This window comes from Thamnophis sirtalis, unplaced genomic scaffold (assembly GCF_051295495.1).
Source record: "Thamnophis sirtalis isolate CommonGarterSnake01/CBP01778 unplaced genomic scaffold, rThaSir2_p1.2 scaffold_3, whole genome shotgun sequence".
NCBI classification, from domain to species: domain Eukaryota; kingdom Metazoa; phylum Chordata; class Lepidosauria; order Squamata; family Natricidae; genus Thamnophis; species Thamnophis sirtalis.
The window spans coordinates 121492466-121509614 of record NW_028261383.1 but is presented as its reverse complement, the minus strand read 5'-3'; the positions used below and the strand labels follow the sequence as shown (position 1 = coordinate 121509614).

General features: G+C 37.3%; 1 protein-coding gene across 6 annotated transcripts in view; it reads right to left on the bottom strand.

Annotated features, from left to right (window-relative positions):
- Positions 1-266: 266 nt before the first annotated feature.
- The window catches only part of TNRC6C (trinucleotide repeat containing adaptor 6C), a 136644-nt gene continuing 119761 nt past the window's right edge, over positions 267-17149 (bottom strand). For 4 of the 6 annotated variants that reach the window (XM_087709858.1, XM_087709859.1, XM_087709860.1 and 1 more), the window contains 5 exons: positions 12489-12587; positions 8820-9014; positions 6656-6726; positions 3991-4130; positions 267-3551 (listed from right to left, as the gene is read on the bottom strand). In XM_087709858.1, coding sequence (XP_087565984.1) covers positions 3191-3551; positions 3991-4130; positions 6656-6726; positions 8820-9014; positions 12489-12587 — 866 coding nt within the window. In that variant the 3' untranslated portion in view covers positions 267-3190. The remainder of the gene's footprint in view (positions 3552-3990; positions 4131-6655; positions 6727-8819; positions 9015-12488; positions 12588-17149) is intronic. The other 2 variants (XM_087709861.1, XM_087709862.1) reach the window with 1 other exon arrangement.

Genomic DNA, 17149 nt, shown 5'->3' with positions numbered 1-17149 from the left:
TATGACAATATGTTTGTAAAGTATATACGTTGAATTATGAGTGATTCCCCTCCCCTAATGTGTCAGAGACAAAAAGAAAAAAGAGGGGAGAGAAACAGCATTTAACAAAAATACAATTACTTTACAACTTTTTCATATAAAAATCCAATCCTATCTTATATTGCGAAATTGAAAAGGCAACTAACAAACATAAATAACAACACTAAGCAATCACAAGCAGCGAGTCAACAATCTGTAAATTATAGCATACACAGATTGAAAGTGACATTTTAATCATTTCGGATATTTGCTGGCTGAACAATTAACAGGTAATGAATTGGGCAAGCCTTAGAAATGCTAGATTATCTGTTAACAGTCATTTCTGTACACAAGAAAAATACACATGCCTTCTTAACAGCCAAGAAAAACTGCAATTTATTAAGTTTCAAAGAATCTTCGTACTCTTGAAAGCAACTTCTGGTGCATGTTTTCAACAATCACATTCTATGAGGAGAAATAACATTAAAAGCCACAAACTTTTAAAAACTTTTCATCTCAGAGTTACAGACATCTTGAGTTCAAAATTAAAGGCAAAACATTAAAATAAAATAAAAAATAAAAATTCAACAGGAATTATTTTAAAAATGTCCATCTCCAATTTCAAATGATTGTGAGTTCTTTTTCTACAATTCATTACTAAATTTTAGCATGGAAAATTGTATTGACTATTTCAATCCGCACATAGGCACATATGTATTTTATATATAAATATGTGTGTGTGTGTGTATCTGTATGTGTGTTAAAAGAGATATATATACACAATACATATGTAGAGTGCGTGTAATGAGAATGAGATGCAATTGCTCTGAGAAAAGGGTATTCAGCTAAATACACTACGAAAACTTGAGAAAACACAAGTCTGGAACCCAATCTGTGCATAGTTCATGATCCTCTAAAAAAACCCAGCTTTTGTTGATTTGCAATTTTGCAGGACCCTTTTTAATTCGACAAAACCATTAAAAAGCTAACCTTGAACAAAACAAAACAAAACGTAATGCACAAGTTTCCTGATCCAAGCAGTCAGGGAGCACAATGTTCATATAATTTTTAAAAACATACTCAAAGGGTATGTTATTCCATTGTCTTTCTTCCTTTCAAAACAATCAAAAACATTGATCATTTTTAAACATAAAGCAATTTTTTTTAATATATAAAGCACTCTTCAAACATCTATTTCTTTTGAGTCCATTATTTGGTAAATATGTAACTGCTACACATTAGATTAGGTATTTTTCTTCTTCTCTTACTGTCTTTTTTATTTTGTTTTTTGTTTTTTTTAATAATATCTTCAGTGCTAGGAGTTGGGTTTAAAAAATACATGAAATGGTGTGGAGTTGCTCCTCGGGAAACCCGGCTTTCCTGAGACATCTTCCACCATGTGCAAGATAGTGATCACAATATTTTTCGCCACTCTGACGAAGATGAGGGAGGGGAAAAAAAAGAGTACACAGCAATGGCCAAAGAAAAGGATCAACAACAACAGTAACAACAACAGTAACAACAACAAACACTGTTCAATCCCAGAGCTCTGAAGTAGCATATCTTCATTCTGAAAATAGGTTTCTTTATGATGGAAGTCTTTTTTTTCTTTTTTTTAATTCCTTTTTTTATTTTAAAGTTTGAAGGAGAAAAAAAAAGGTTTGTAAACAGGTAGGAGCTGAAATCGTAGGCTCCTCCAAAAGCAGTCAAAACCTATGTCCAAGTGCTTGTTTCTGTTCCAGCTTGCAGGGAACCATCCACTCTTTACAAGTATTTATGGCCACAGTTCAACAAGAGTCTTTTTTTTTTCTTTTTTTTAAACTTTATATTCCGAATGGGAAAAAAATGGTGCAATACTCCGGTAATTATTTTCTTGCATTAGTCCACAATAAAAAGCTGCTAAAGGTAGATATACATATTATTCTCCAGAGATACACACTGTAAGTTTTTAAAATGCAGTAAGAGTCCTTGAGTAAACATTTACACATGAATTGTCGCCAGCCCCTCCTATCAGTTTTTTTTAATTTTAATTTTTAAAAAAACCAAGTAGGATTAGCTACAAGAAGGGCTGTGGACACTCAGTGCAAAGTTAGAAGCTAATAACAATTAAACATTTGACCAATAAGCAAATCAAAAGCATATACTGAAAAAGAAGAAAAGAAAAAAAAAGGTCACACAATTTGTTAAGTTGTACACCTGGCACGCGCACACATCCATACATTCATACATCAATTCAACTTGTCCCCAATGCATACATGTAAGAAAGAACCAAAAATAATAATAATCCTAGAGCCTGTTCTTTTGTTTTCTGATACCAACCTGGAAGTGTAATAATAGAAAGTGTTCACATTTTTGTTATTGGCCTACTGGATTCAAGTATAATTGCATGTTTGATATGTTAATTTTTCTTTCTTTCTTTCTTTCTTTCTTTTTTCTTTCTTTCTTTCATTTCTTTTTTTTTAAAAAAAAGACCTTTGAACTATTTGGGGGGAGAATTTAAAAAAATGACACAAAAAGCAATGAAACAAGTGTAATGTGCATAGGCAAGACCCACGGGAGTAGTGGACCTGGATATTCCACCCCACCTCTCAATCCAAGTCATCCAGCCAAGGGGGCTTAAGATTTGTTCCCCAATAGCTGCTGACAAGCTGGTCAGATGCCACCCCACCCCCACCCCCACTGATTACTGGATCCGCCTCTGGTAATGTGCATAATTATCACAGGCTCATTTTAAATAGGCTTTCTCACCTCCCCTTCCTCCCAACCCCAACTTCCCCAAGTTGATAAAATAACCCTTTCCAGCCCAAATTCTGAAAAGTGCCCTTCATGATAGAACTAGTCTAAGCAGCTTGTATACGTCTTTAAAAACACCATACAAACATAAAAATAAAATTAAAAAGCCGTTGGAAAAAAACCCACACAAAAATCTATCATTAGCACATGACACTGACCAAAGGGAGCCCCATACTGTTAACACAAACAGTTCACAAGGGATTCCAGCAGAGTTTCATAGTCAAGAGTAGACAGAGGTACTAAAAAAGGGCCGCCAGTCTGATCTATTAAAGCTGGATCCTTCGTGCTGCCCTGGACTGGAAAGGGTTACTGCTATTTCTTTTTTTTTTTTTTCCTTTAGTGCTGATGATTGTTACTTCCATTTTGTTTTTCTGGCATCCTAGATGGATTCCCCGCTGAGAAGATCCCCTGGGAGAAGAGTATTCAAAGGCGTTGGGCTTCCGATAACCCTGCCGTCATCGGTGCTGGGAGGACCCCAAAGGCTGCTTGAATACTGAGGGACCCCACCCCAGAGCAGATCGCTGCTCCCTTTCCCACCAAGGCAGGGGGTATTCCAGTGGCCTGCATCATTGCGCACCATGCCATGAGAACTGCTTGTGGAGCCCAAACGTGTCTGAGTGGTTCCAGTGTTGGACTGCCAACTGGAAGTGGGGGGCAGTGGCTGGCCTTGTGCTAAAAAACGGTTCACTTCCTCCTCTCCAGCAAACTCAGCCAAGATGGTAGTGTTCCCCAAAACGCACCTGAAAACATAAGAGAAAAACTGGTGAGACATACTTCCCAGGACCTATGCATTTATTCTGACCACAGTATATACATTCCCTTAAAGTTAAACATTACTCAAGAGCTAGAACATTGATTGTGAAACAATCAAATATTACAGTGGAAAATCTGACAAGGAAGTTTTGAATATGGGAAGTAACATTGTGGACATTTAGATTGATACCCGAGGATGATAGGGAAGTCTTAAAGCAAAAACAATTTTGGTTTAGTCTTTTTTTTTAAGGATTGTAAAATAAGATTGATTAGTCACATAACACCCCACCCCCTCTATATGCCATTCTTTTTTGTTCACTATTCATGCCTCCTTTTTACTGTCCAAGGCAATCATTAAATACATCACAAGCCCCAATTGGGCATGCCTTTCTTGAAAAACAGTAAATACCGAATCAAATAACATACATGTGCAGAGACTTCTGAGCCTTTGCTGCTTCCTCCTTGGAACTGTATCGGACCACAGCATTCCCTTGAGTCAGGTTCAGATGGAATGTAATAAGAGGACCATGTTGCAAGCATAGAGTACGCAGTGTAGAGCCATCAATCTAATTAGGGAAAGCAGGGGGGAAAAAGTGTGAACAATTTCTCTCCTCCTCTAGTGCCATTATTATTTTGACAAATGGGGAGTAACACATTAGTAAAAAGTCAAAACCATATCTTAAAAACATATAAATAAAACAGTGTAGATTCCTCCCAGAGATTTAGTGTATTGATGAAACAATTCTTCCATCTTCCACTTCCCCTAACTGAACAGGCACACCTACAATTGAGCTATTTCTGGAGCTTCCCTTCAGGGACATGTTACTTTTCTTCAAGTTCCACTGCCTGTATATTAGAACCTTACCATTCCTAGTTGCCTTCAGAAAAGTGATGAGAGGTCAGGGTCAGAGCTCTAATGAATATACTTTTGAGGGATGGCATGGTAACACCAGTCCTGAAATAGGCATTGATGTGCTTCATGTTCAAGTAGCCACCATTAGACCCAGACAGTTTGGAAACCTGTTGATAATTTCAATCTTTATTTTGTTGTGAAGATTATTGAGAAGGCAGTAAGGCTCCAGTTGCAGAGAGCCCTGGAAGAAATTTGATTATCTGGGCTTTTTCAGCTGGGTGTCAGGCTAGAATACTATATTGAGAACACATCGTTTGCTTTTGTCAATGATCTGTGAACAACCAAGATTGTGTGACCTTCCTGATCCTCCTTGATCTGTCAACTGTGTTCAGAACCACTGATCATGGTATTGTGCTGGACCATGTCTGGAAGCTGAGAATAGGAAGCAAGTGTTACAGTAGTTGTCCTTTTCCTAGAGCCAACTCTGGTTGTTGGTGGTGATAGAGAAGAATTGAAGCCAGACGGTGCTACACTGCTGGGACCTGTAGGGCTCAATTCTCTTTCCATTATTCTTTTACTGATGCACAAAGCCACTGTGAGAGGTTATCTACTGACATGAGGCCAGGTAGCATCAGTTCATTGATGATACTTATTTGTCTATTGAGGCACTGGACTGCCTAGAAGGTGTGGTCGAAGTACTGACCCATTCCCTATTAGGATCTACATGGAGAAGAACATATTCCATCTATACAAGGCAGAGTGACTGTGAGTTCAGAGGCCTGGCAAGGCAGAATATTTTTCATTCTAGATAGAATTGAGCTCTCTATTTTTAATTTGTTCATAATTTGAGGATCTTCCTAAATTCATTATTCTTGCTCAATGAGAAAAACGGCAGCTGTGGCCAACAGGATCTTTGCACGATCCCATCTTGTTCATCAATTTCTACTGGAAAGTACTCTGCATGGGGCTACACTTAAATACCACTCAAAAGCTACAATTTAAGAACGCCGCTGCTGAAGTATTTATCAGTATTCTTCCTGTTGCCTGTGAAACACTTCGAGAACTGAAATGATTATCTGGATTTAATTCAAGGTGCTGGTTGTCATCTTTTAGGCTCTGGTTGTCATCTTTAAAGGCCTACAAATGATTTAGGATCTGGTTATCCTTAACAGATCTAAGACGATCTGCTAATCCATTGAGGTCAGGGACAGGGGGCTTTCTCAGATATCCTACTCTTAAGAGAATGTAATCATTAGGGAACATGAAACTGGGCCCTCACTATTGCTGCCTCTATCCTATAGAGTAGCATCCTCCGTGTAATTGCAATAATCCCAGCCCTCCCTCAAACCTTCAATGAATGAAGTGCAGACGGCCCCAACGCAGCTGTGTTTATGCCATTCTAGCACTTAATAAATAAATAAAAATGTTAAGGAGGTCAATCCTATAACTTAATATTTTAGAAATAAAATGCTTAAAATAGAAAGCTCCAAGAATTAAGCTAACAAAATTTCAAAATCAAGAGCAGAAGGGTCTAAGAGTTTACAAGTACAATGCTGAGTATTTGTATGATTCCTCCTCTAATTTATTGTAAAACAGCTGATAACCCGGCTAGTTACCTGGGTATTTATTTATCCTAATCCTATATTAAACAGGAAAAGCCCTGATTTTGTTGAAAATGTCTGGACCAATTTTTAATTGAGCCCCCTTGTGGAGTACTGTAAAGTCATTACCATGGCAACTCCACTGCACTGTATAGTAGAAGCCATTTCATGGCAGTATGGTAGAAGCCATTTTAAGGCACAACAGGATGTATCTTAATAGAACACACCCCGAGGAGTGTTAGGGGTGTCTTACCCCCATAGTATTCGTTTCCAGAGAGTAAGTCATCTGTGTACCAAGTTTGGTTGAGATTGCTCGAGGCATTCCAGAGTTATGCTGGAACATACACACACACTCACACAGCCATAGATAGATAGATAGATAGATAGATAGATAGATAGATAGATAGATAGATAGATAGATAGATAGATAGATAGGTAGGTAGGTAGGTAGGTAGGTAGGTAGGTAGGTAGGTAGGTAGGTAGGTAGGTAGGTAGGTAGGTAGGTAGGTAAGTAGGCAGGCAGGCAGGCAGGCAGGCAGGCAGGCAGGCAGGCAGGCAGGCAGGCAGGCAGGCAGGCAGGCAGGCAGGCAGGCAGGCAGGCAGGCAGGCAGGCAGGCAGGCAGGCAGATTCATTTACCTGGGGAGTGAGGTTACGGAGAACTAGCCAGCTACTTGTTCTTCCTGAGCTGTCAGTACTCCAGGCTGAGCCTATAACCCAACAAAGAAAACATTAGGGAAAGCCCAACCTTACAATTGAAGAAGAACAGAAGATACAGGACACAAACCTGATGAATACAATTTCTACAAGAATTTCTAATGGGAAATATATTTGGATCAGAAGATTTAGCAAATGTCTGCTAGTCTTCCTCTCCTCCATTCATATCTAATTCCTCACTGTGGAATTTTGCTTGTCATAAATAGAATCAATGCATTATTTAGGTTTACCCAATATGATACTTTACAAATATGTTGGATCAAATTCAAGACTTTCCAACCAGAAATTCCGGGGATTGTGAACCAGTATATTTGAAGGATAGCCATGAGGTAGGTAGGTAGGTAGGTAGATAGATAGATAGACAGACAGACAGACAAATAAATAGATAAAGATAGATCTCTATATATACAGTATATTCAGATATACTGGTTCACAATCCCCAGAATTTCTGGTTGGAAAGTTTGATCCAATATATATACTGGTATATGTATATGCATATGTATAGGTGTGTGTGAGCGCGCACACCCACACACATACACACCCACACTTATATCCCGTGCTTGGAAACCTCTGAGATTTGCAGAAATACACTAAATTGAGGATGGGGAGAACATCTGTTCCAACAGTCTTTTGAGAGTGATATAGTCTGATATAGGCTGACTGATTGATGTGAGGATAACAAGGAATTGAGTAAAAGCAGAATAGAATGTGAAGAGAGAATGAAAGCATGTTTTACCAGATGAAAGCCACAATAAAATTACTACATTTCAATACAGACGTTGACATTTCTATAGTGTTTTCTAAGCCATACATTATATATCTATATCCGTGATGGCAATCCTGTAGCATGCTGAGCCCTCTCTGCAGGCACTTGAGTCATTGCCCCAGCCAGCTGCACTGCACATGTGCGCACTTCTCCTGCCAGCCAGCTGATTTTTGTGTCTTGACATGTGCGGGGGGCACACGGGAGACAACGTGCACATGCAGGGGGTGGCGGCGGTGGGGGTGTCGCACGCACATTCACAGGGGCGTGGGGGAGCATGGGGTGCAATGCTCCCCCCCTGTGCCCCATTTTTGGTCCCATAAAACTTCAGGGAGACCTGATAGGCCCAATATGGGCCACGGGGTGGTGGTGTTGCACTGTGCTCCCCTTCTCCCCCATTTATGGTCCCAGGAGGCTTGAGGGAGGCCGTCTATGCCAAAACAGGGTGTGTACGTGTGTGTTTTACTCACATTGCATTATGGGTGTTGCTTTCAGCACGCGATGACAAAGCGGTTAGCTATCAATAATCTATATCATCTACAATATATCTATCTATGAAAGGTAGTCTGAGTGTAATACAATCTATTCATAGGTATGTCTGTATAGGTTTATAAAATAAATAATTCAAACTCTAAACAGAAGGTAGATGCATCTGAACTCAACTGACTGACATTGACAATATTGCACTGTCAGTCTTCAGAGCAGGGGTCTCCAACCTTCGCAACTTTAAGACTTGTGAACTTCAACTCCCAGAATTCCTCAGCCAGGAATTCCTTAGAGGTGGACCAGACTTGGGAATCAAAGTAAATAATGCTAAAGTTACTTTTATTATATAGTTATAGTAAAAAAAAATCTTGCATGACTGAAAGCACCTTCCGCCTCCCTGTTTTATCTGTATAAGAACTAGGGAGCATCAATTCTGAGATGCTTTCTGAAGCTACCCTTCTGCTTTGAATTTAAATTTATGTGATTCTTGCCATGGTTGTGGCCCTTTCTCCTGTTCCTCAAGTTTATTTTCACAACCTATTACACACTCTAATTTTAGGTCAGGATTTTCCACATAAAAAGTTTAAACACAAAGTAAATATATATTGTATTCATTTAGCTAAGAAACAGTTGGGCTGATCCAAATTCTAATCCACCCTCAGCCAAGAGGTTCATTGATTGTCTGTAGATTGGTTACCCCTTTCAGCCCTAACAGGGTTCATTTTGTGGAGAAAAACTGGATGAGAAAGTCTTATGTATGCTGCCTTAAACTCTTAAAGAAAAGCAGATATAATCGATGCAGTTAAGTCAAAAGAAGAAGAAAGAACTCAGGAATACCAGAGGAGTAAGAGCTGGTCCAACCCAATGGGCTGGCACCCCAGGTAGACGATGGCTTGGTGTTTGTTAAGCCTGGAGGTGGTCTTGTAGGAGCTGTAGTGTTCCTGGGAACCTTCCAGAGTTCATGTGACAAAGAGGCTTGTGTGTGAGAAATTGGACCAGAAGACCATGTTGATTTGATGTCTGACAATTTACCTGTAATAGAGAAATGCAATTCAGAATGTCAGAATGTGGAATTTTTGGACAATCTGGGATCCCCAGGTTTCTTCTGTCTGTATATAAACATAGTGAATGTCAAGCAAAGAGTGGTTCATACATTGCTCATCTTTGTTAATTTTGTTGTTAATTCTTTTTTGGGGGGGGGGTTCTGCTATATGTCTCATTAATCCATCAAAGATTCTCAAAATGGTTCTATAAGGCTCAAAAATATGAAATTCATCTGGCATCATAACTACGGAATAAATCCAAATATTTACCAGTCTCAAGCATATATCATTTTACCCTCCCAGCCCCCAACAGAAAAGGAAAGAAACTGCTCATTTTCACGAAGCACATAGAAGCTACTTTGTGATCCACAAAGATCTTTGGGAAAGGGTCTGTAACTTTCAATTAACAAGAGTGTATGCTTCACAGAGACAACACTTGGCTTGATTCCTTTGGCTACTAAAGCGCAGAATCCCAGCAAAAACAAAGTATATTCTACAAACCTAATTCCTGAATTATAGAAATAAAACTGAAAGTTTTATTTCCTTATTAAAAGAGAATGGGAAAGTGAGGATGAAGGATAACATGCAAGAGAAAGATAGATAAGGAAGATTCTTCATTTATTATTTTCATTAATCCACTTAGCTATCACAGAGAATGACGAAGAAAGAGGGGGTGTCTTTCAAAACTTTCATCAGGTAGTCCTTATGACGATGATTTATTCCTGTAATCATATATTTCCTAGTAGTTTTTATCATAACTATCTCTAACTTGAATTTCTATACCAAATATAGTGAAACATCTGAAAGATGATTAAGACAACCAAGTAACAAATTAAAATAGCAATCATATGAATAAACCATTCTTAGATGTCAATCAATTGAAATATAGTAACAGATTATCAATGAAATATTTCCCAAAGTCTATAAAGGAAGGCGGTATTGATGCAAGTATTGTTTCAATCAAAAGAACTTCTCGTGCTATGCCACCATCTAAGCATGGCTTCTCCTATTATTTTTCTCAGTTCTTAACCTTTTACGAAGTATAAAGCTGTAGCTTGTAAGAACTAGGTTCCTGCCAAGTTATTGATTTCTCCTTTTCCAGAAAGATCGATTATTTGTACAAAACCAGTAAATTCTGAAAACTTAACTTCAGGATTTGAACCAAGTTTTACCCCAAAGAAATAAACAGCCCCGTCAAAGGAAAAGGCATCCTAGGTAAAATAAATGGCAACTATTTCTTTATTTTAAAACCTTTTGAATTGAAGATTCAACAGAACTTTCAGATTTTATTTTTTAACTGCCAATTTTAATTACATCTTAATTTCTTAAAAAATTACTTTAACTGGAATTAAAGATTGTGATGAGTTTGTGGAAGGATGTCTATGAAGAGTATCAATCATCCAGCGCAGGGTTATCCCAAAGGTGCTTTTTCCAAAAGGCAACTGGACTTTGGTTTTGAAAAAAAAACTTTTGGAAAAAGCACCTTTGGGATAGTCTGTGAAAGGGGTTAGAGATAGTTTGAATCAGTGAGGATAACAACGATAAAGGTGCATGTGGTGGAGGGAAAGAAATAGATTCATTTGTTGCTGGCTGTACTAAACCTTTGAGATAGTTCAGTCTACAAACTAAAACAAGACCCCATTATTATGATAACAGATTGCAATTTTGAAGGATTGATGAAATGTTAATTACCTTATTTTTAGTGAATTGGTTGAAAAAGGCATACAGGTAGTCCTTGACTTACAACCAGAATAGGGACCAGAAAAGTCATTATTGCAGTGTGGGTGTTAAATGAGGCATCATGTAATCACATTTTCTAGCCTTTTTCTGCCATGGTCGTTAAGCAAATAACCATAGTTGCTAAGTGAGATATCACCTTCTCTGACAGCTTCCCCATTAACTTTGCATATTGGAAGCCAGCTGGAAAGGTGATTGTGTGACACAGGACAATGCAATAGTCATCGTAAATGTGTGACAATTGCTAAGCACCTAAATCACGATTGCATAATTGTGGGAACACTGAAACAGTTGTAAGTCACTTTTATCAGCATTATTGTAAGTTGGGGACTACATGTAGTACAGAATTATACTACTGGCCGTATTTTAGATGGTTCCCAGAAATTATGTATAATTCTAGTACTAATTCTTTAATTCTTCCTATTCTTTAATTCTGGGTTCCAGCCTAGAAATTGGGGGAAACCTCAGTTGACAAATTAGCTATGATTAGCAAACGTCCCACTGAAAGATGACAAATGCGCAAGTGCACAAATACAACAAAATACTTAAGAGCTGCTGCTGAGGAAGAAAGTAGCCAGCATATTTTTGAATGTTGGGTCCAATATTATGTGAGATACAATACACACTGTGATAGAAAAGGCAGTTCCACTCTTCCCATTGAGTGCATAAAACACACACCATTTATGCATGGTTTTTTTAAATTTGCTTTTTCAAACTCCATCAGTGCATACTAGTGACTGTATGATGAGGACTACAGCTGGCATTTTTGCCTTAAATCACGCAAAACAACAAGGAGAAGATGAACAAGATTATTATCTGTTATTCTCACACAAAAGATATACATTACGATCCCACATTGTATAAGTTACTTTATATTGTTGTTTCCACAATGTAGGTGAGTCATATTTTTCTTACTGTTAGGTACATGATGCTTCTTTTAAATATATTTTTAATCTTTATATGCCACCTAAAGTTTCTTGGTGACTGAGGTGGCTAAAAATAAGTGAACAAAGAAAATGTGATAAAAAGCACGAACAAGAGCACTGTGTCAGAGTTTAGAGATTGACAAAAGCATACATAATAAAGCGTGTTGCTACTTTCAAGTATCCTTCTCCCATGTCCTCCTTATGAGTCTCTGAATTCCTACTTGCACTAATGGTCTAAAAATAAAATAGCTACCAGTACCTTGAAAGCGTGAGGACAGGTGAGCACAGAAGGTGCAGATATTCAGCCTTACCCAAATTGATTATGACCATCTTGATTATTACTACTCTCTTCAAGACAAGATATAGTTGAGAAAGGGAGGGAGAGAGGGCGCAGAAGAGCAATAGATGCTGCGCCTCTTTGGATCAAGTCATTCTTCCAAAATAAAATGCTCAATGTTGGATAGGTGGTGTTCTTTGCTGCATAACTTCTGCTGGTAATTGTGTGTATGCTAGGTATCTAAAGAAAATGTTTATGTCTGAAATCAGTTTAACAGAGATTAGCATTATACAGAATGTCTGTTTCTCATACTGAAGCAATGCATAGCCTGGTATGGCCAGCTGCATATATATATCCCCATTACATGTTGACTACTGTTAAATTCTTAGGACAGTCATTTGAACAAAGGAGCCCAGTATGCAAAAGAAGTACACTTGTACTGTCGTCGTTACTACAAAGAACAGAGGCCATGTGAAAACCTCCTATCCAAGGGGCCTCTTAGGAGAAAGGCCATTGGTCATACCTGCAATGCTGCTGAAAGAGCTACTGTAGCCGGAGGCACTAAGTGGCCAGGCACTCGATGAAGGCAGCGTGGCATTCTGAGATGATGTTGGGGATGACCCTGCAGAACCAGCAAAGAAGCAACTAAGAAAGATGGGCAGAAGGGTGTCTACGATAGCATATGCAATTCTCACACCATCACATGCAAACAAAAACAATGCTAGGCCAACCCTGCCTGATGCCTAGCCGTGAAATGTTATAGAAAGCATGGTTCAATGTACAGTAGTGAACTCACTATCAAAGAACAACACGGTGAGAAAGATGATGGTATATATATATATATATATATTCTCTGTGTCATATTCAAGATAATGATATTCACTGCCATTGTATCCACAATTTACGAATTGTATGTGAAAAATATGAAAATGCAGCCATGTTAATTATGATGACTCTGCCTTGCATTCTATGGTAGGTATTTTCAGAAGAAAAGGCACATCTCTGCCCCATTTGCCTTTAAAAATCCCAGCCATGGCCACCATTGACCAATCTTGTTCTCTTGACATTCCTGCAAATTTTGCTGAAATGTGTATTATAGTAAGCCTTGCTACAACAATGGTGACACTCAATATTATACAACAACACAAATTTATGATTGCTGCATTATGCAAGAACTGAAAACCAAATGTCAGATTCTATGCAACAGATTTGTTAAAAACCATCACCTTTAAGATGATCACACTACTATGAACCATCAATTCTATATGTGTTGTCCTGCTTGTTTCAGACAGTTACACAAATTATTTCCCAATGCATAGGTATGTGCCATGGCAGAAAATGCAAACATGATTCTTATACCTATGTCTTCTGCCTAACCTATGCACTTCAAGAAATAAACTTTAGTATACAGTTTTTCCAAACAATGCAAACTAATAATACACAATTTACTATTGTTACTTTACCAAACAAAAACATCTATTCTAATAAGTCAAGAATGAAAGAAATACCACTCCCACATTTTAAATAGTTTGCAAATCACAAACTAAAGTCAAAGATCAATGCTGAAATGACTGTCTGACTTAGAGGATATGAAGAAATCATCTGTCTGAGATTCACAGTTTGCTTATGAAATATTATTCTAAAATCTGTGATTGTTGTATGCAAGTATCTTCCATTTTGAACACTGAACATGTATGAAGTGTTCGTTATATGTATTCTAATTACTTTTAATGGCTTTTAACTTTAACACTTGATGTCTTGAATATTCTGTTGAATGGAAAGTTAGAGTACAAATTAATAAATACATTTTCCACAGAAAACAGATGGTATGATATTCTGTGGAAGCAGCATCTATAAACACAGGATGCTATTAGGATTCAGTAGAAACTTGTTTTATACCCACTCCCCACTGCACAGACCATGATGGAACATCCATGAAAACCTAAACTTCATCCCAATTATAATATAATTAAATTTACACAATTGCATCCAGAGTTTAAGTATATAATGATATACTTACAGCTGGACTTAAAGAAAAGACATAAATGTGTATTTTTAGTCTTTATTTCACCTTAATACAGTAAATGTACAAAACCTGCTTGGAAATCTAGTCCAGAATATCCCTGACACTTCACTGTGCAACTGTTCTGGATCAGGAAGCAAGGGCTGAAGAGGGCTTTTATTCCGTTACATTGGGAATAAAAGCAATTGTGCAGATGGGACCAAACGATACCCTCATTAGTTCTTCCATATCAACAAAGGAAAGCAAAAAAGGAAGGAACCCCCCCCCCAACTGTACTCTAAAAATCTTGAGTGTAGTCTTTTAATGGGTCACATGCATTTAGGAGTCTATAAGGGAAGTGATCAACCTGCTAAAAGGATCTCTGTGGTAGTGAATCTAGCTTTCCACATTTTTGCTTAGAGAAAATTTGCCTCTATAAAAAACTAACAGAAACAATAACAGAACTAGCTGTTTTCCTTTGCTGAAGGTTTTGGGAATAGGATGCTTTCAAACACTATGCATGTGTACTACATATTGTACATATTTTTGTGTATCAGAAAAGGACATTGAAGATGAAGCTATTTCAGCTTACCTCAGTATGCAATTAGTTTTGTTATTAAGAAACCCTTTGCAACAAAACATGCTTTCAGAGATAGTAGTATAGAAACACTTTTGAAAGTGTTTTCAATCGCAGGCAAGCTCACAGCATGCTTTTAAATTGCTTGGCGTCAAATTATATGTTTTCTAAATAATAGAACCTAAATTAATGTTCCTCAATAGTGATAAACCACTGGTCTATTTGACATACTTTGTTGATACTGGCTGGCGATGGTTTTTTATGACTTAATCTTGCCTTCTGAATCCAAATGTGAGAAAAAACTAGGGGTTAGCAAAGTTTCTGTAATGTGTCAATCAAATATTCCCTATACAAGACTCTGATTTTGTTTCAAATTCTTTTTAAAAACTTCTTTTGTCTTGCAAAATTGATAAGAAAAGTAAGGTGAAATATTAAAGGATTTCAATGGTTAAGGAAGATGTCCTTGATTCCTTTAAAAAAAAAATAAAGTAATAAAATAGAGTAAGTTTCACAAAAGACTAGAGTGAAATAGAAGGTAAGATACAAATCCCCCCCCCAAAAGATAATGAGAAAGTTTAATAGGTACCTCCTATATCGTCTTCCTAATAAAAATATTTCCCTATCTATTATAGGTTTTTTGTTTTTTTTTGCTCCATGAAGAAAATACATAAGAGCAGGGCTGTCAACTCCCATGGGCCGGATGCGTCATGTACTGGCCACGCCCGCACCCGGTTTAGTGAAGGGGGAAAAAGTCCCTATACATCACGTGACATTGCCATGACCACGTGTGTTTGACACCCCTGCATAATAGCTACTCTTTGCAGTACACGTAGCAGTAGTAAGTGGACACAAAAGTGAAAACAGTGAAAAGAAAAAAGTAAGAAAAGATTAGAGATAACCTGAAACCTCACAATTAGCATTACCATTCAATTCAGCAAACCATTACACAATTTAAAAGGCTGCAGCAGAAACTCTTGACTGTTGATGTCTTTCTAATGTATTTGCAAATTTGAACCCCAGTGACTTTAATTCAACAGACCCAAAACAGCCCAATGCAACTTGGCAATGGTTCCATCATAGATCTCTGAATTCAGGGAGAGAAAGAATAAAACTAATGTATAGATATGCTTTTATGCTCACTTTCGCATTGAGCAGATCGATGAAGTGTGTAACTTTTTCAGATCAAAGGGTAACAGATATGCAAAGATATGCAAAGGTCCTCTAAGGACAAATTGGTTGAGAATAACATTTAATATATTTTCCTTGGAAAATATTAATTTCCATTTTTTAGCATATTAAAAATTATGCTCCTGGGTCACTTCTCAAAAGTCTTGGGAACTGTTTAAAAGTTTTGTGAAAATGTATATACTTTTTTCAGTCTACTTCTGACGTTCATCTAAAATGTTGGGAAAGTGCTGAAAAACTATGCATTTTTCAAATTCCCTCAATCAGCCAAAAGGTTGGCAGAAAAACACAATTAAGACACTGTGCAGGAAGTGTCAGAAGCAAGGAAAAGAAAAGTATCACAGGACATAAAGAAGGAAAAGCACCAGATACTTACAAATACATGCACATTAATTATTCATCAAGAGTCTCAAATCTAAGTTCCCTGTATCATGTCCACAAAATTCACATGTAATTCATAAAACCAACAGGTTAATTTCAAGCTTATCTTCCTTAAAAGTGTTGAGCAGGCCATAAAATTTTAACTTCAACAGAAAATTCTTTCTGGTGGCATTCTATCTCACAAATACAATATGTTGTTCAACTATAAAGTAAGGCTACAGCTTCTGGTGCCTGCAAGCCACCAGTGCATACAGATTTTAAGAGTAACCCCACTCCTCAGTCACTCTGAAATATAGCAACCCATTTTACACCAAAAAGGGAGAATGAATAATTTATGTCACAACACAATAGAACTTTTAGAAGTATTACAAATTTAAATTAGTTAGCAAAGTTCTCTCCAAATAAAGCAGCTACCCTTAGCTTGGTTTTTTCCTTACTCCCTGCTCCCTGACAATATCACTGATATCAGCCCCACCCACCCCAACAGTCTTATATTCAAAACAGGAAAGTGAACAATATTTATTTTCTCTTTCCGAGTAGAGGAAAATGATCCATTCCTTTGCATGAAGATGCAGAGGATAGATCATTACTTCCATTTTCTGAACAGAAAAAGGAAATGCTTCTCTTTTCAGATCAGCACACATTGTAGGTATCTTACATTTTTCTACAGGATTTAGACATATAGTATGGCTTAATACCATATGTGAAAAAGATCAAATGAGAAAGTGAAAATCTCATTAAAAAGAACTAATATTGCTTTTATAATTCTGGGATCAGAATGATATTTTCTCTCAATGTTATTATCTTGATTATTGATGTAACCAGGTAATTGCAGAATATTAGCTTAGATCTGAAAATATGATTCTATGCTATACCATACAGGAACCATAGTGAGAGACACATCTTCATTAAGTCCCAAGGAAAATAGAGCAACTTCTAGAGAAAAGAGGTTTCAGTGAGTTCTATTAATTTTCTTACAGGCTGAAAGCTCCAGAAAGAAATTAAAAAACTCTTTTCATTGAACCCCTTATATTTAAAG